The 20799-nt window shown below is 41.0% G+C and overlaps 1 protein-coding gene across 1 annotated transcript in view; it reads left to right on the forward strand.

Moving 5' to 3' along the window:
• Positions 1–20799, forward strand: part of SEMA3A (semaphorin 3A) — a 308087-nt gene that overhangs the window by 227827 nt on the left and 59461 nt on the right. The window contains exon 12 of the mRNA XM_077469953.1: positions 16052–16143. Coding sequence (XP_077326079.1) covers positions 16052–16143 — 92 coding nt within the window. The remainder of the gene's footprint in view (positions 1–16051; positions 16144–20799) is intronic.

Consider the following 20799-nt stretch of genomic DNA (forward strand, 5'->3'; position numbering starts at 1 on the left):
TACCGTGTGTATTCTGTAGAGAGAATCAATTCATTTTAATTATGTGCCCAGAGGTTAGCTGTCAAATTTCATCAATTTCTTATCAAGGTCTACATCTGTACTGGAACATTGTGAGCTAATAAGTGCTGAAACTTTTCATTAAAACTTTTAGTTCTTGACACATTTCTTTTTATAACTTAAATCAAATGCAGTGCTCCAAGATTGCCCTTCCACTGTGTTTTATGACTCCAATTTAGTCAATCATGATTTCACTCCTGAAAAGAATCTTAGGTCTTGCAGCAATATACACATGCTGATGGATTGCTATTAATCATGGTAGCATTTCAGAATTGTGTTAAATGATATGAATGCCCTCCCTGAACAGCTTGTTGGTACGAAGGCAATGTTGCCCACCCGGTGCTATTCCCGGGTGCGTTCAGCTGTCCTGTTCTCCTGGCAAGGCAGGCTAAATTCAAGCTGTTTCTCTGGAATGACAGAGCTGCTTTGATCACAGATCAACAACAAAAATAAAAAAGCATAGATCGCACAGTGAGCATTGTGTAGATTACAGAACCTCTGCATGTTTCAGAACTAAGCTACAATAGTGTTGCCTTATGAGAAATAGACATTGTAAATACAACAAACACATAGATACATAAGTATACATTACCAGAAAAACAGAAAAAGCATGGATATATCACAAGAAAAAAGTTTCAAGCATCTAGATCACAATTATGAAAACAACTCCAGAGACGAGTCATATAAGGTTGACTGCCATCAATAAAAAAGAAGTGTGCTTGGAAATTGAAGACTGTCAACACACAAGGATATACTCTTATCTGGATATTTGCTTAAGGTTACAAAATACAGCTCCAAAAATTATGTTAGGCTCAAATAAGCCCTTTGTGAACCAGTCTCAACAACATTTTTGAATGGGGGAACTACACATAGTTCACATCTATGGCTTGGCTACCATTCAGAAATCACTTCTATTAAAGCCAATGTACAGTTTCCTGACTGGATATAAGGAGCAGAATCACTCAATTTTTAGGTTGAAAAAAAAAAAGAGCTTTGATTCCCCCATCAACATATTGGGTAATCCATCTCATGGAGCTATTGTATTTTGATAGCAGGGAAAGTGTCCCACCATCAGAATACACTCATCAGTGCAGTCAGCTATAGCCAGTGGCACTGATATAGCGAAATCAACCCAGCAGGCTGGTTGTATGAAAGTCGATCGAGAGATCGACTTATGTGCAACCAGTCTGCCCATGGATGGATATAAACTCTGTAGAACCGGATACATTTTGATCCATCTATGGTCTTCTTTTCCCCCTACCAATGGGTTTATGATTAAAGAGCAGTAAAGAACAATTTTTAATCCACAATTCCTTTTGCCAGCTATTAAACATGACAGGGGATTTGGAAAAGTTTTGAAAAAAACATATTGCTATGGTATCAAATCTATTCTCTGATGATGTTCTATAGCTTAGAATGATCATGTCCACTTTCCCACTGTCAAATACATTTTAATAGTTATCAAACGTAGTTATGAAACAAAAAGTGTTAAGCAGAATCCTGCTTTTTCATGCTGAAAGAGCTGGAGGCTGTACTTCATGAAGAATAGTGCAAAATTCCACTAGACACAGAACAGGATTTCTTGGATGACCTTCCAAAAACGACTGAAGCTGTTCTGCAATTAAAAGGTTGCCCAGCTACTGATTAGTTCCTGAAAATACAAATTTATAATTTTTTCTCTCTTTATTCTCTTATACATGCATAGTAGAGGGTAAAAACAATTAATTCAGACCAGTAAGAACAATATTGTCAGATTAAGGAGACTGATAACCCTATTGTTTTTAATGGATACAGTAAATGTGGTTGACATTTTCTATGTCCTTTCTGTGCCCTTTTACTGGTATGGTCTTAATAATCTGGAATGCGTGTCATATATGAGGAACATAAAAAATTATTACTCTTCTAATGTTGCACAGAACACCCACCTAAATAGTAATGACATCCTGTACAATTGTGATGGGGATTTTTCAAGTTTTTAAATATATATATATATATATAGTTATTTTTGATAACTGATCACAGGCTAGAAAGATTGTTGATAATGTATTGGTGTCACCTAGGCTTCTCACATACATGTCTGGTTTGATGAGTTTGTGCCTACTATGGAGGATACAAACTTTGTTGTTTTTCTTGGATCTTATATATATATATATATATATATATATATATATATACCGTATTTTTCGGACTATAAGGCGCACTTAAAAGCCCTAAATTTTCTCACATAATCGACCGTGCGCCTTATAATGCAGTGCGCCTTATATATGACCTGTTGACATCGCTGGAGTTCTTTGGTTAATGCACCCGGAATGATGGCAAGCACCGAATAAGTTTTCTTCACTTGGGCTTTGACAGTATCTGTCAGATGGGCGCGCATGGAGTCACAGATCAATAGGGATGGAGATTTGTGGAAAAAGCCACCCGGTCTCTTACCATAAACCGACGTACCGTAAACCTCTCTCAGGTTGTTCTACTGTGTGACTGATAGCGATGAGTTTGAAATCCGCTTCGTAAGCATGTCTCTTAACAGGAGCCATTTTTGGGGCAGCGGGTAGACCGTAGAAAATGAACGAATGAATGCGCACACCTCCTGACTAAGATGGCCGTAATGCCCAATCCAAGCAGTGCAGCTTCGTGGGATTACCAAAGTTTTGAGTTCAGAGTTTTGTTTCATTAAATGCGCCTTATAATCCAGTGCGCCTTATAGTCCGGTGCGCCTTATATATGGAAATATCCCATTAGCAGGCAGCCATTTGCTAGTGCGCCTTATAATCCTGTGCGCCTTATAGTCCGGAAAATACGGTATATATATATACAAATATCTCCTAAACATGCACCACAAGTCACCGATGCATGTGATCTAAAGGTACGGCATACCTGAGCTGTTCCTTCAGAGCCCTGTGCCATAAACAGTGACTTCTGCGCAAATGCACAGGAGTGACGGCATTGCAGCTTGGCCATTCAAAGGACTGGAGCCCACAAACCCAGAAGGAAGACCAGGTGAAGATCAAAGCCTTGTCAGTGGTAACAGCGCGCCCCCTGGTTGTTTTGTTTTAAGGTAAGTTTCATATAATATATGTGATGCATACTAGCACAATATCACATTGCATTTCAGGGGAAAAGTTTATTTTCTTTTTTTAGTTTTAAGTTTACTACCCCTTTAATATGTTCGGATCTGGGTCCTGGAGTCTGGAAGCTTTGCAGAGCATTGGGTGGGATAAAGCTTCAAGTCCTCGGTCCACATTTTACCTGTTATCAAGACCTCATTAATCAGTCAGCTGTCCACAAACCTTTTCATATCTAAGCTGGTTTATGCTAGAGGCTCACTGATTTTCTCACTCAGTTTTTGCTATGAGATCTTTCTGCTGGGTGAAAAGCTCAACTGCTGACAGAATATTAAAATAGTAAATGTGCTGAATGTTTTTTTTTTTTTTTGTGGGAACCAATTAGAGTGCATCCTGTTAGTCAAGAATTTAAATAAGTGTATTTAATAGCTCAGATGAGCAGATGTTTTGTTTGTTATATGTTACGAACTTGCTATATAATACCCTCCTGCACTGAACTATGTTTGTTTAACGTCTTGCTGACATTTGTATGTTCTTCCTGTGCCTGCGTGGGTCTCCTCTGGGTACTCTGGTTTCCTCCCACGCTCTAAAGACATGCTGGTAGGTTACTTGGATCCTGTCTAAATTGGCCCTAGTATATTATGAATGCGTGTTGAGAACCTTAGATTGTAAGCTCCTTGAGGGTAGGGACTGATGTGAATGTACAATGTATGTGTACAGTGCTGTGTAAATTGACAGCACTATATAAGTAACTGAAATAAATAAAAAATAAGTAAATAAACAAAAGCGTGGGATAAAACTTCCTGGACTGTTCTTTAGTACTTTAGTATACCTGTCTAGTGCATTGGTTATTGCTGCCACTACCAGTTCAGCCAGTCCACCTTACACTGACCACACCTGTATAATTATTTTTACTATTATATGTTAATATTCCAGGGGTATGGACTATTTTTAAGGGACTTTTATGAGGATTTGAAAGTGCCTTATTTTGTATTATTATTATTAATATCATTATTATTATAATACAAGATTTATATGGTGCCAACAGTTTGCGCAGACCTTTACAATATAAAGGGAGGCAATACACCAACAGTACAATTCAAAAACAAGAGGGTTAGAGGGGCCCTGCTCCTGCAAGCTTACAATCTAAGAGGGAGGGCCTGGTGAAATAAAAAATAGGGACTGTGAGGGATGAACTGATGAGGGGAGTAGAAGATTCAATTGTTAGCTGGAGGCAGGATAGGCCTCCCTGAAGGGATTTGTTTTTTAGTGATTGCCTAAAAGTGGACAGAGTAGGAGATAACTGGAAAGATTGGGATAGTGAGTTCCAGAGGATAGGAAAGGCTCTGTAGAAGTCCTGGAGACGAGCGTGGAAGGAGGAGACAAGGAAGCTAAAGAGCAGAATGTCTTGGGAGGAGCGGAGAGGTTGGTTTGGGTGATATTTGGAGATAAGATTGGTGATGTAGCTCAGGGCAGAATTGTAAATGGCTTTGTATGATATTGTTAGTGTTCTTGAATGTATTCGTTGGACAATGGGAAGTCAGTGGAGGGATTGGCAGAGAGGAGTGGCAGACACTGAATGGTTGGTAAGGTGGATGAGTCCGGCAGCGGCATTCATGATAAAGTGAAGAGGGGATAGCTTGCGGAGAGGTAGACCAATGAGGAGGGAGTTACAATAGTCACCGGAGTGAATAAGTTGCTTAGTGGTGTCAACGGTTAGAAAGGGGAATATTTTGGAGATGTTTCGGAGGTGAAGTCTGCAGGATTTGGACAGTCATGGGATTTGAGGCTGAAAGGATTGGTCAGAGTGTAGGGTTATACCTAGTACCTTCGCATGAGGGGAGGGACTGATGGTTGTATGGTTGTATTATTTATCTTGATGGAATAGTCAAGGGGAGGGCACGGGCTGGAGGAAAAATAATGAGCTCAGTTTTAGAAAGATTGAGTTTGAGGAAATGGAGTGACACCCATGCTGATATGTCAGTTAGTGAGGAGTTGAGAGGTATATTTGTGTGTAGTCATTATAGAGGTGGTACTGGAAAGCCATGGGAGCTTATTAACAGACCAAGGGAGGAGGTGTAAATGGAGAAGATACGGGGTCCACGGACATAAACTTGAGGTACCCCTACATAAAGAGGAAGCACAGAGGAGGAAACAGAGTTATAAGTCACATTGAAGGAGCACTGTGATAGGTAGGAGAGCCAGGAGAGATCAGAGTCTTGAAGGCCAAAAGAGTGGAGTTTTTTGTAAACTTTTTTTGTAAACCATGTTCATTTAACCAGTTGCTGATCCACTCACAGTAAATGTGCTGCTAGTGGGCGGCAGCTGCAGGCACCGTAACGTACTGGTACATGAGCATGCTCACTGGTGTGCCCCCTGGGATTCACATCAGTTCAATTCTGTGATTAATCACAGTGATCAGTACTAGTAATCACATGATTAGCATGTCAACAAAACAGTCATGAATGGTTTCCATTCATGACTGTTTTGCTTACTATTGTGTGCTTACTATTGTGATACTGTGGTTAGCCCACAGCTATCACATGGTACCTGGACAAATCACAACACCCTGTACCATGTGATTAGCTGTAGCCAATCACAGATCACAATAGTAATAAAGCTATCATGAACGAAAGTCAATGCTTATAACAGTGATCATCAACAAAACCTGATCAACTGCCCAGAGTAGTACAGTGTCACTATGGTGACAGATAACTACTCTGAAGACAGGATGTAAAAAATAAGTAAACAAAAGGAAAAAAGTTTACAAAATGGAGTAAAAAAGTATTTTAGTCAGTATCACTGATCACCGCCACCAAATCATATGATGATGCTGTGCTGCACTGGTGACAGTATGTAAAATAAATTGTGGGGAAAAAAATGCATTTAATTTCTTCTTTTTCTAAAAAATCTTGACAACAGATTACAACTTAAAAAACTCACCATGCCTCTTACTAAATACAGAGGCTATTTTCTAAAAAGGGGTAATTTGGGGAGTATTTGTATTGTCCTGGCATTTTAGGGCCTCAAGAAATGAGGCCATCAGCACATTGGGATTGTTCAATTTCAAATATATATATTAATCAGGGATGTTAATCCCATATTGTCCATCATGATGTCCTTGTAGAGATCCTTGTGTCCTTCTAAATACTCCCAATCCTCCATGGAGAAATAGACAGTGACATCCTGACTCCTTATGCCATGTACACATGATCGAATTATCCGGTGGACCAGAGTCCGCCAGACAATCCGCCCGTGTTTGGGCTACAGCGGACTTTTTGTTCCCAAAAGTCTGGCGGACTTAGAAAGAAGTATTGACTCAAAATTGTCCGCTAGACTCGGCAGTCCAGCAGATAATCCGCCCGTCTGTGTGCTAGTCCGCCGTACTTTTGAAATTAACAGACTTGCCCACACACAGAGTAAAGTCTGTTCATTTTGAACCTGGCTCTAGGTAGACGGAACTAGTGAAGGAAGTCAATGTCGCCGCCTCCATCTGCGAGATTGACACCTCGCGAGTCCTATCACCTGGTATGGATTTAAAGGGGAACCCCTATCCCAAAAAAACGGGGTGGGGTCCCCCCAAAGTCCACACCAGACCCTTATCCGAGCACGCAGCCCGGCCAGTCAGGAAAGGGGGTGGGGACGCCCCCCTCCTGAGCCGTACCAGGCCACGTGCCCTCAACATGGGGGTTGCTTTGGGAAAGGGGGCCCTGCGGCCCCCCACCCCAACGCATCTTGTCCCCATATTGATGAGAGCAAGGGCCTCTTCCCGACAACCCTGGCTGTTGGTTGTCAGGGTTTTGCAGGCGGGGGCTTATCAGAATCCGGGAGCCCCCTTTAATAACTTTTTTCCCTCAGGTGAATGGGTAGGGGTACGTTATACCCCATACTCATTCACATAGGGTGGGGGGCCAGAAGCTGGGGGCCCCTTATTAAAGGGGGCTCCCGGATTCTGAAAAGCCCCCCCCCACCCACAGACCCCTACAACCAACAGCCAGGGTTGTCGGGAAGAGGCTATTGTCCTCATTAACATGGGAACAAGATGCTTTGGGGTGGGGGGGCGCAGGGCCCCCTCTTCCCCAAAGCACCCCATCATGTTGAGGACACACAGCCTGGTACGGCTCAGGAGGGGGGGCGCTCGCTTGTGCCAACCCCCTTTCCTGACCGGCCGGGTTGCGTGCTCAGATAAGGATCTGGTATGGACCTTGGGCGTAGGGGTTCCCCTTTAAATCCACACCAGGTGACGGGGCTCGCGAGTTGTAAATCTGGCAGATGGAGGAGGCGACATTGACTTCCTTTGCTAGTTCCGTCTAACTGGAGCCACATTCAAAATGAACGGACTTTACTCTGTGTGTGGCCAAGTCCGTTCATTTCAAAAGTCTGGTGGACGCCCGCCATAGTCTGGCGGATTGTCCGCTGGAAAAGTCTGGGCATGTGTGGGCAAGTCTGCTCGTTTGGAAAGCCCGGTGGACCTCCGCTGCAAAGTCCGGCGGGTTGTCCGACGGATAGTCTGATCGTGTGTACGTGGCATTGTAGGAACCTCCTCTGCTGCCACTTCCAGCAATGTCTTCTCTCTACTTCCTCCCGACTCACCTCTCACCCAGAACTTTGGATCCAGAATATTGTCCAACTATCCACTTATATATCTTGGACTGATATTTCCCCTTTTTTTTCCATTTTTGGCATATTTTATATTTATATTCATCAATTTGTTTATTTTTCCACGGTTGATTTAAAAGCACAGTCACGATTGTCTCTGTGTTTGTACTTTTCCGTTTTATTCACACTTGCATATGATTATCTGTCTGCACGCTAGCACTTTATATTGTGATGAATTTTACTTTATGACACAGCGGATTGTTTTTATATATATTTATTGATGAATGTTGTCACATATTGGACACGGTTTTATTGCTCGCATTGAGAATTCCTTTCACATTATTAATCATTTATATTTTGTTCGGAGTGCAACACCAATCACTTTGCCATTTGTTTCAGATTGAGTAGTGTTTGACTCATACGGTGTCTGCAGAACCCCATACATATATTTTACCATTCCATAGTAGTGCTGGAGTACCCACTATACATAATACAGATAAATAGTGAAATGTTTCATGTGTGGTCCAGGGTTTTCTGTTTTCATGGGTAGAGCAAATGAGAAATAGAGAGAGGAAATGAGGATGAGAGGAAATGAGCATGCTGTGTACTGGGAGGAAAGGCATCTCTTATGATGGGAGAGCTAGATAGGCCAATGCACCTGGGTTTTCAATTGTTCCTATTTAAACAGAGGTGCAATTTTGCAAGGTGGATATGGAAGCAGATAGGTGAGTCCATAATCCAAGGTAAATTTAGACTTAAATCCAGGAGAACCAAGTCTTTCTGAAGTGTTTGCCCCTAATCCCTCAGTGAAAATGTAAGGGCCTCCACAGCCATGACTTCATTAATTTTCATGAACCATTGCACAACTGTTTGGGGGCATGGAGCATTTCCACGTGCATGTTTTCACAGCATTGAGCAAGTGAATGAGTAAAGAGCATTTGTAAGCTTTTCTTGAGAGAGGTGTCAGATAAAAGAGTAATCCCAGGAGCTCATCCTGGATTGAAAGTTCAGTAAATTTGTGAATATTCGGGGTAACTGTGGACTAGAAGGAGATAAGTTTGGGACATGACCAAAAAATATGGAGCACTGTTCCCTCAGCTTCTCGACATCTCCAACAAACACTGGAAACCATAGGGAAGACTTTATGCAAGGCTACAGGGGTTTGGTACCATTGTGTTAAAAAGTAATCCCAGGAGCTCATCCTGGATTGAAAGTTCAGTAAATTTGTAAATAATCGGGGTAACTTTGGACTAGAAGGTGATAAGTTTGGGATATGACCAAAAAATATGGAGCACTGTTCCCTCAGCTTCACGCCATCTCCAACAAACACTGGAAACCATAGGGAAGACTTTATGCAAGGCCACAGGTGTTTGGTACCATTGTGTTAAAAAGTTCTAGGTGGTCTCTTACAGTATCTGTTGGTTATGCTTTATAAGAGAAGTTAATGGCTCTATCCACTTGTGCTGTAATATAAGAGATAGTTAAAACTTGTTCCCATTTTCAAATATAGTACTTGGACAGATTTGATTCTTCATCAAGAATAGTTGCATAAGGATGTAATGTACCTCTGAACATAGCAGTGTCTTCACATAAAATTTCAAATCTTGTTACCTGGCACATAAATAAGGAAAGGGGAGTGGAAATGAGGATAAAATATGTGAAAGCTGCAATTTCCACCAGAACCCCAATTTTGTGCAGAGGTGTGCGGGTGGGGTCTATCTGTCAGTGTAAATTAAGTGGGTAGCTCTTAACTTGTGCTCTGTCACCTATTGGTGGAATTTAAAGTCAGTTAGGTGTGTGTTAAATGCAGGGATTCTGCTGATAGGAGTGAGGATTGAAGGAGACAGGGAAAGTTCAGGGAAGCAGTTAGTCATGTGCTAGGGTAAGACCAATAGCTGGATGTTTGGCTTGAGTGGGGTGGTATTTTAATGTGGAGCAGGGTAATCCCTGAGGGTAAAGATAGAAAATGTTTTAAAGAGGTCCACTGTTTGTGGTAAGGTGGGCTGCCTGGTGATACAGAAAAGGAACAGGCATGCCTATGCCATCTTTAGGTTTCATAAGAGTTATCTTCCTATGAGCTGGTGAGTGGGATCACTCTATGAATTAGGCATTGGGTTAGGTTATAGTCATGGTTTGGAGTTAAAAACAGGTCATGGGAAGGATAATGAGCAGGGCCCACTGATTCCTCCTCTATTGCTTGTATTGTAACTGTACTGTGTGCCCTCATGTTGTAAATCCTGTATTATGATAATAATAATAATAATGGACAACCTTGTCTGTATTTGTCAAAGGGGTCCAACAAGACACCATTAAAGTGATCATAAAGCAATTTTTTTTTGTTAAAAATAATAAACATGTTATACTTACCTGCACTGTGCACTGGATTTGCACAGAACAGCCTGGATCCTTCTCTTCTTGTGTTCCTCTTTGGCTCTCCTGACCCCTCCCTCCTGTCGAGTGCCCCCCACATCAAGCAGCTTTGGGGGCACCCGAGCCCAGCTGCAGCTCCATGTATCCATTCAGACAAGGGGCTGCGACCCGGCCCTGCCCCGTTTCTCTCCTCATTGGTTGAATGACTTTGATTGACAGCAGCGGGAGCCAATGGCGCTGCACTGCTGTTTCTGCCAATAAGGAGGGAAGTCCCAAACAGCCGAGACAATCCTAAAACATAGCTGGATAGAGAGGGTGCTCAGGTAAGCTTTAGGGGGACTGAGGCACACAGAAGGTGTGTTATCTTAATGCAAAGAATGCATTAAGTTAAACAAAAAAAGACTTAACAACCACTTTAACTTTAATGGAAGCTGAGGGGTTATTGTATAGGGCTCCATTCCATCCCAGCATCTTCGACTGGCCTACATGTTCCACTGTTGAGGAAATAAAATCCAAGCTCTCCTGAGTGAAGGCCTTCTCAGAATCTGGAAAAGGAGAAGTGCTGGAATGGCTCTCAGTTGGGCCACATGGATGAGATTAATGATTCTTAAGCCTCATACACACGATAGGACTTTGTACAAACTTTCCCTTGGATTTTTGTACAAAGGGCGTCGGCCCTGAAATTGTATTGCATACACACAATAGGACTTTTTCAGCCAACTTTCACCAAATCACGTGGTTTTTCTGCTCTTTACCGCCACCGTTGGTCAACTTCTGTATTGTTGTCTGATCTTTTGCATTGGCTCTAAGCATGCCTGTTTGTACTTTGTACAAAAGTCCTATGGTTTTCTGTACACATGATCAGACTTTGCTCCATCGGACTTTTGTTGCCAGAAAGTTTGTCCGTTCGCACAGCCAACAAAAGTCCGATGAAAACCAAAAAAGTTTGTCTGATGGAGCGCACACACGGTCGGATGGTGCTCCAAAACAGCTAATTTGCATGTTTGTTGTCAAAAAGTCTAATTGTATATATGGGCCTTTATTGTGTTGTCTTGAGTATCAGGAGAAGGCATTAAGCCTAGACATTCAGCTAAATTAACCCTTTTTTATGCATTTTTAATCATATACTCATCTTAAATTACATAAGCTTGTAACAGTTTTTTAACTGAAAAAAAACCCTACTGGTGTAAGGAAAAGATAACATACATAAAAAAGAAAAACTGTAAACTGACAAATTTACCATCCGATAAAGAAAGGTTACTATATGAATTGGTATGAATTTAGTAGTTTCAATTATTTACAAAGTGACAATTGTTTGCAGAAAGCTCTACTCTTTATTTAATAAAAGAGGTATTCCTGTGCCAAACAATAGACTCCTAACTAGCGTACTGCTGCACGCACTGGGGGAAATGTCTGAACCCACAGGAAAATAAGCAGTTGAAAAGATAGTGGTTCGCTGTACAAAGGGAAAATGGATAAATAGCACCTAGTGGTGGTGGTCAAGCTGACCATAAATAGTGGGTCAGATGACACAAACAGAATAGATATAGCAGAAATAGTATAGTATACAATAGTGAAACTTATATATAGGCATATAAATCAGTTTTCAACATTAAAGTGTATACCACAAAAAATGTATGATACGCATAAGATACAATAAATCCGTGAATGCGGGTAATAATGGACCTGCATTCTGGAAAATAAATGCTTAAGTGCTGATTTCCAACGTGCAGTCGCAAGTGAAACTAGTGAATACCCACAGTCCACTAATCAAGCAAAGCTGAGGCTGTGGATAATAAAGTGCTTATACAGGGAGCAAAAAAAGGAAATAAACCATATAATCAGTGCCCAAATCAAAAAATCCAAAACATATAACTCTTAAAGTGCACAGTGCACCAATATTCTGTATCCGATGCATAAAATGCTGGTGCTTGTAAACATCATTCGGTATAGGTGCTCAAAAAAGTGGGTATCCCATGCAGTCCTGCGTGGTGAGTATATGGGTGTCCCCTTACCTTACTGCTGTAAGGTTACAGCGTAGATATATGTATCTTTATGGTCCTTGGTGGTCTTCCCTTTAAGAGTCCTACTGTGATAACCCAGGTCCTGGTTGGCGTTCCTATCCTGCCTATTTCAAGCAGCGTATGGTCCCTTTAAGAAAAGCCTAAGGATGCTCAGGATGGAGGGCCTCACCAGAATATCCCATAAGGGGATTTAAACAAAGAGGAGGAATGCCTCATGGTGTAGTACTTATAAAGTATTTACAAGCACCAGCACTTTATGCATCGGATACAGAATATTGGTGCACTGTGCACTTTAAGAGTTATATGTTTTGGATTTTTTGATTTGGACACTGATTATATGGTTTATTTCCTTTTTTTTGCTCCCTGTATAAGCACTTTATTATCCACAGCCTCAGCTTTGCTTGATTAGTGGACTGTGGGTATTCACTAGTTTTACTTGTTACTGCATGTTGGAAATCAGAAATTTAGCATTTATTTTCCAGCACGTGGGTCCATTATTACCCACATTCACGGATTTATTGTATCTTATGCGTATCATACATTTTTTGTGGTATACACTTTAATGTTGAAAATGGATTTATTTGCCTATATATAAGTTTCACTATTGTATACTATACTATTTCTGCTATATCTTTTCTGCTTATGTCATCTAACCCTTTATTTATGGTCAGCTTGACCACCACCACTAGGTACTATTTATCCATTTTCCCTTTGTACCTTTTGTACAGCGCCTCACTATCTTTTTAACTGCTTACTCTACTCTTTATTTACCATAAATAGTACAATAAAGGTTTCTGTCAAAATAGGCAAAAAATTGATATAATAAAAAAATATCCTTGTCAAGCTCATGCTACTAAAATGTTAAAAAAAAATTATAAAATAAAATGTAAAAAAATAAATGTGTTGTTTTGATAGTACTTTTATCTTTTTTTTAGATAAATAATTTATTGTCTAAGGTCAGCTGGTAGGCCAGCCTTTACATGTGTTTGTTTGTCCTTGCTCACATTTTTAGCATTACATTTTATATTCAGAGGTGCATAAAGTAAGACAACAAAATTTTACAGGGCTTTAAAACAATGAAATGTGGATGTGTCAGATTATTGCTAAGTGCTGTACTTTGGACCGGAATGTAGCACAGTAAGGTTAATGAACTGCCTCCAGCATGCAGCTGCATAGGTTGTGAAGTGTAAATTTAGCTATACTCCAGCTTGACAAGTGCCCTCAAAGATCAACAAAGATGTTATCTGGACGTTTGTTCATGTGACACTTTCTGTTCTCCTTAAAGGAACTATAAAACTCACACAACTTACATCAAAGTAAAAAGTTATTAATTTCCTACTTTTACATTTCAGAAGTTTGCTGTATGCATGATGCTGGATAATTTAAAAAGAACCAGCAAAACATTTTTTTGTAGATAATGTGAAGTGTTTAATGTTACTTTTTAAAAATGTCTTGAGGCACTAGAAAATATCCATCAATTTTTTGGGGAATATTCACCTCTTCCTCTAATATATTTGTCAAACAAAAATTTTACTAAGGTTTTATTGAAAAAAAAGAGCATTTCATTTTTCTGTAATTTAATATAGCTAGGCCAGTAAAATATTGAATTGTCTATTTCTGTAGTTGCCCTTATCTTGCCTTAAAGGCCAATTCTAGGAACAGTCATCACTGTGCTGTGTTTTCTAACTTGCACATCAGAGCAAGGGGGAAGAGGTACAACACTGGACATAATGATTATTTCCAAATGATGCAATGAGTAAACAAAAAGATGTGTGGTACTAGTAAGACATTCAAAGTGTTCTTCATCATAGATTATAATTATAATATATACTATTATATCACAGGACTGCTCGATGTTAAAGATAATCTGTACTCCCATTTACTATGGCCCCTTTCACACTACCGATCCGTTCAGGTCCACCTGTCAGTTTTTCAGGCGGACCTGAACGGATGCTCCATAGAGCTCTATGGAGCGTCCAATGTCAGTGGTGACATGTCCGCTGACATCCGACCCGCTCCAATCCGAAAAAGTGTGATGGAGGAAAAAGCTATTTTTCCATCCTTCATCTGATCAGATCGGGTGACGGTGGACACTGCGGTCCATCGTCACCAGATCTCCCATAGGGGAGAGCGGCGCTGTGACAGGTCTGTCCCTGCGCAGTGTGCAGGGACAGACCTGTCATCTTCCTGCTCAGCGGAGATCGCTCCGGCGATCCCCACTGAGCAAGCAGATATCCATGGGGCGGATCAGCACTGATCCGCCCCGTGTGAAAGGACCCTTAGTCTCCTACTTGCAGAATTCATGCATATATCTACAGCAGTGTTTCTCAACTCCAGTCCTCAGGCTGGGTTCACACTGCTGCGGGGGGAGATCCGGATGTGATTCGCACCGCAAATCACATCCAATCTCCGTAGCGATGCGAGTTCAGCCATACAGATAGTATGGCTGAATTCGCATCGGTCCCGCAGCAAACTCGCACGGGACCCTTTTTTTGGTCCGCAACAGAATCGGATCGCATGGGGGTTCACACCATGCGATCCGATTCCTGTGCGAGTCGGCAGATCGCACTGCGATATGCGGACGGATCTGGGGGTGTCATTAACATATCATTGACACTCCCAGCCGTCCGCATAGGGCAGTGTGAACTGCCGGCGGGAGTAATGCGATGCGGGAAAACGCCGCGGATTCGCGGCGTTCCCGCATCGCAGCGGTGTGAACCCAGCCTCAAGGTGCCTCAACGGGTTATGTTTTCAGGATTTCCCTCAGATGAAACAGCTGTGGTAATTACTAAGGCAGTGAAACTGATCAAAACACCTGTGCAAAATAATGTAAAGCCTGAAAACATGACCTGTTAGGGTGCCTTGAGGATTGGAGCTGAGAAACACTGATCTACAGTTATGTTATATAATCCCCTGAAACATTTGGTGCTATATTGCACATTTAAAACTTACAAAATTGCCACAAAGCACAAAACTATGAATTTCCTCTTGTTGCATCAATGGACAATTGTCACTGTCTCATCTATAGGATAGAGGCTTTTGTGTTAACCATTTTTTGTAATGGTAAGTCTTCTGAATATATAGTAGTTATTATTGCCACAATGCTAAACATTTTTGAAGGAAAATATGTGCATTTATTATTTTGTAGTGGGCCCTGCAGAGCATTGTACCCACAATCAGTAGATTGCAGGTGAAATGTCATCCAGCTTTGTGCCGGACTATATGGGCTTTCAGTTATAGTAACAGTTTATTGATTACTACACGCCATCTGCCATGGTAACAGGTGGGACTTGTGATATCTTCATTCACAGATTGAAAATGAATGATGCAGCTGTGTGGGCAGATGAATGAGTGAGATGCAGAGCCCACACATCCATACCAATTTGGAAATGTGACAGTGTGTGTGGGCAAAGAACCCCTACCCACTGTAACAAGGGGGAGGTTAGTGAGACAGGAGCTGGAACAGGTTACATGTTACACCCTAAATATGGGTGTAACATGTTCAGAAACATGAATCTATCCTATAATAGATACTATTTATTTGCAAGTAGTTGGTTTTTATACATACAAGCATAGATTCTCTTTTTATTTCATGCATGCTGTGTTCCTTGCTAATAATAAAACAGAAACCATGGTGTTGTACTTTTACATGCAATGTTAATAACTAGTTTCTGACTTTGGTCTTCCCTACTGTATGCTCATATATGCTTAAGTTAACAATGATTGATTATTTTTAGGTCTGAAACCTTCCAATGCCATTGAAAAAATAAAGTAACATTTGTTTTTATTCCAGGGTCCTAATAACAGCTCACAGGGACCACCCTTTAAAAATAACCTTGCTGAATCACACACATTATTTGTATGACTTGCATCCATGATAACATGATGAGAAACTGTACAGTAATACTTTGGTCTTCTTTATTCTTCCTTCTACAGATATAGGAACAGTTCTAAAGGTAGTATCTGTTCCCAAGGAAACTTGGCATGACTTGGAAGAAGTCCTTTTGGAAGAAATGACTGTGTTCAGAGTGAGTACAATCAATGTTTTCTAGTGAAAATAATTCTCCCAATGACCCAATGAGCATATAAAGTCTGAAGCTGTGCTTTTGTGCTCCAATGTGAGCAAAAAAAATTGCAAAAAAAGACAGTAACATAACTGGTTTCACCCAGGATGGAGTTGCATGTTTCTGGGCAATCACATCTCTTGCAGACCCTTTCTTACACAAACACGCTTACGTTTAGTGCTAGAGATAAGTGTATCAACCTTTAGCTTAGATCACATAGTCAGGGGCAAGTGTGTTCCTAAATATACATAGAAGTCATTTTGCCACATACAGGCTTTTGGGGTTCTACACCACAATGCACATATGGTGCACTGAATTGAAAACTACCTGCAAGATGCATTGGGTTGCTCTTCAAAACAAATAGAGGTGCAGTCCATTTCATGCATTAACGTGCACTGCAGTAATGTGCAGTGAATTGGATTCACAGGTCTCAATTCAACCTTACACATTTTGATCCATGAGATTGCATGCCACACCTTTTTTCCAAAAAATGCTTCTTTCCCCAGATACAATATATAAAATAACAACCGAAGATACCACATTTTTTGGCAAATAAAATGGCCACAGCACTTTATTGGTTTTTCACATAAAATATCCTTCTGTACTCTTTTATTATCAACCAACTGACATGAATTTAAACAAACCTCAATTCTTGCTGCTCAGTTTTTGGAACTCGAGCAGCAGTACCACATATTTTTTTTACATAGAAAATAAACAGTCCTCCCCGGATGCCAGGGTGACCCAACCACATAAAGTGCTTGCGACTGGGGTGGGAGGGAGGAAGCTTTCTTCTTCCTGTCTTGCCGCTGGGAAAGAGGGAGAACTCTTCCAAGTTTTCCAGAAGATTCCCTGGCTTCCCAGTGGTTGGCTAACCATTGGTCCTGAAAAAACCTTAAAGGGGACAGCACCCTAATCACCTGCTGGTCTGAATGCTGTAATCCCAAAATAAATATATGAAATAATGGGACGGGGTGACCACAATCTAAGCAAGTGGGCCCATATTGTGCCCCCTTTATACATGAGATTGCATGCCACACCCTTACCAAAAAACAGTTCTTTCCCCAGATACAATATATAAAATAACAACTCATGATTACAAATTTTTTGGCAAATAAAATGGTCGCTTTATTGGTTTTTCACATAAAATATCCTTTAATACTCTTTTATTATCAACCAAATGACATCATAAATTCAAATAAACCTAAATTCTTGCTTCTCAGTTTTTAGAACTCGAGCAGCAGCACTACATTTTTTTTATTTTTTTTTACATAGAAAATAAACAGTCCCTACAAGCTAGACTTGCAATGCCAGTCGGCCCCACCTCACCACCACGACCATCTCAATACCGTATTGTAATTCCAGGTTAAAAATATCCACGCCTACGTCTGAAAGGTGAACCCCGTCTCTCCTGTACAAGCCTGGGATACCACGTTCCAGATCCACGTGCCTATATTATAAAACCCCTGTTAATTCTTTTCCGCATCTTCTCCATGACCCTCCTCTGAGCTGAGGAAAGAAATACGAGCTGAGGGACAATTTAAAAAAAAGACAATCGTTGTACCTGGGGAAGTGACCGAAAAACAATGAAGATCCCTTTTTTTCATAAACAATAAATCAAGCGTTTCCGACCCTACTCAAGTTATTTCTCCCCTAAATGAACCACCAAGATAGAAGGTGGGGGCCAAATCTGTTATAATCTAGACAAATGAAAATAAAATTGATACCACTGAAGGCCTCTTACACTTTTCCAAAATAAATTAAAGGATTCCGGCTGCATGCAGGTCTAACCCCCATAAACAGCCGTAATGTCTCTACCGGGCAAACCAAAACATTTTTCTGAGCCTGCAGACCTATTTCCCTCTCCCATCTTGGACTGTTTTAGATTTTTGTAACAAAATATGCACCCCTGTTTGGTCAATCACCATTTGACTACTTAGGATTCCTGAAATACCTAGAATATGAGCACTGGGCACCATTTCAGAAATTCGAAAGGCCCCAAAAAATGCCAGCACAAAAGTGGTTCTGAAAAGTAGCTCTTTATAAGGTGAAAAATAAACCACTCTTGCAACCCTGCTAAGGCCGCTAAGTATGTCAATTGATATTGGCCTTCTATCATCTGCTACCAAAGTCCTTCATCTATAACCCTTAAGCACTTGCTTCACAACAAAATACGATGGACATGGAGTAAGACCAATCAGCCTAAAGAAAAAAGAAATGGCAGCTAATGTCCTTGTAACATAACTGCTTGACGGTTGCTGTTGCAAAGCAAGGACACGAAAGACAAAATAGCACTTTCTGACACAGAGCCAAAATTGAAGCCAACATCCTTTGCAAAAGACATCAACATCTTCCAAGCAGCTGCATAGCATGACCAGGTCTTGGGGGCAACCAAGCCCTTAATGTCTTCCATAATCATGAACATATCACTCTCCACAGATGCTCTGGACATGCTAAACTCTCCTCGTCCACCTCTGGGAGCAGCAGACAAAAGCGATCCATCTGCAACTGAGATAATGCATCAGCTATATTATTCAGATTACCCGGAATATACTTGTCTTTAAGTCAGATGTTAAACTTTAAACACAAAAAAACCCTGCCTCAGTACCTTAATTACTGGTAATGGACCTGATGATAGACAATTCACTGCAAACATCACCCCTTTATTATCAGTAACTACTATAATGCACCTGTTCACAAACTCACTCCCCCACAATTCCAAAGCCACTAAACAGGTAAATAACTCTAAAAGAACTACATTCTTAGTGGCCTGGCTGCTGGGGTAAGTCGCACAACACCAATGTGTTTTCCATACCACACCAACATCTTTGGAACCAGCCGCGTCCATGAAAAAACTGAAATCTGGGGCAATGACCAAATCCATCTGGAAAAGGGATCTTCCAATATAATTTTCCAGGAAATTGGCCCAAACCTGCAAATCATCTTGAAGAGAACTGGTCATTCTAATGTGTGAAAAAAGTGACTTCAGGCCTGAGGTAAAACTTTCTTGAAAAAAACTCATCCTACTAGCATAATCCTGCAAGCAAATGCCAGGGCACCCAACAGCGATTGTATGTCCTTTAAGTGCATTTTTTTCTTACCCAACGCCATTGCCAGTAATGCCTTTAATTTCTGCAACTTTGCCAGTGGCAGGCTAAATTCCATACTGCAGGTATCTATCTGTATACCCAAAAATTTTAAAGACGTACTAGGCAACTGGATGACTGGAATACCAAAATTGTGCACCATCTCCTGAAAAGCTTGCAATGCACTATTACAAGAATTATCCCCTGCCGGTCCTATAAATAAAAAATCATCTAAGTAGTGCACCACTCTATCCTGCTTTAATTGGCAAACAAGCACCCAGTACAAAAAAGTAGAAAATGCCTCAAAATACGAGCAAGACAAGGAGCATCCCATAGGCAGGCATTTGTCAAAAAAAATAGGACTCGTCCAGGCAGAAACCCAATGAGTTGAACATCACAGGGGAAACTGGCCAAAGGCGAAATGCTGATTTGATATTGGCTTTAGTCAATAAAGCACCATCACCAACTGCCCTAATTTAGCTAATTGCCTCCTCAAAAGTCGCATATGATACCTAGCATAACTCCCCATTGATATCATCATTTAACGAACCACCTTTAGGAAAGGATAAATGGTGGATGATCTGAAAAGATCCCGGGTACCATTTAGGCACCACACCCAATGGTTAAATGCAAAAATTAAATGGTGGATATGCAAATGGACCTTCAATTCTGCCCAATTCAATTTCTTTGAGAATTTTTTCTCTAACCACCTGTGGATATACCTCCACCTATTTCAAATTCCCCACTACTGCATAACCTTCCCCTGAAAAAGAAGGGAGAGGAATTCTGTTCGCAAAACCATCAAGGAGCAAACATGCTTTCTCCCTGTCTGAGTACCTGACCAGTCATGGGTGCATTTTTCCAGCCTCACTGGTGTGCAGGTTTTTTTGAAAAATATCTTTTGTCCCCTGACTAGTTCCCACATTTGCATTTTTCCTGAAACACTTTACTGCCGGGTGCATCCCAGCACAATAGGAACATTTGTGCCGCTATCTGAACGCAATATTCCAACAACATTGTTTTTTGTTAAAAGCAAAACAACAGCCTTTCCTAAAAGCTGGATTTTAAAGATTGGCCAGGGCTGGCTTAGGCATTGCTTGCTTTTGTGGTAAAATTAAATTGAGCCACAACCCGCCATCCTTCATACCCCACTTAAGTGACCCATGTATGGACAGCTTTTGTCTAAATGACTCATCGTAATAGTACCAGCCCAATCCACCAAAATTTTTGTAAGCTTATAAAACGTGGTCTAGATGCTGAAACAACCCCCCGCACAGCTCTGGGTGTTTTTCCACCATCACTTCACAATAAATGCAATGGGCCTGAAGCCAATTGTTAAATGACCTAGGAATTGGCCTATGCCTATCTTCCTCATGTTTTTTTTCTCCCCTCCTATCCGAATTAAATGCAAAATCCTTGTGAAAAGGAAGGAGCAATAATATATCTATGAACTCTCCCTTCCAAATTTTTTCCTTTACCGCTGTGCCTAAATGATAGCCCAGGGGGGAGATCTCACAGGGCATAGCATCTTTCATGC

This window comes from Lithobates pipiens, unplaced genomic scaffold (assembly GCF_037356315.1).
Source record: "Lithobates pipiens isolate NorthernLeopardFrog02 unplaced genomic scaffold, aLitPip1_a1.2 Scaffold_8, whole genome shotgun sequence".
NCBI classification, from domain to species: domain Eukaryota; kingdom Metazoa; phylum Chordata; class Amphibia; order Anura; family Ranidae; genus Lithobates; species Lithobates pipiens.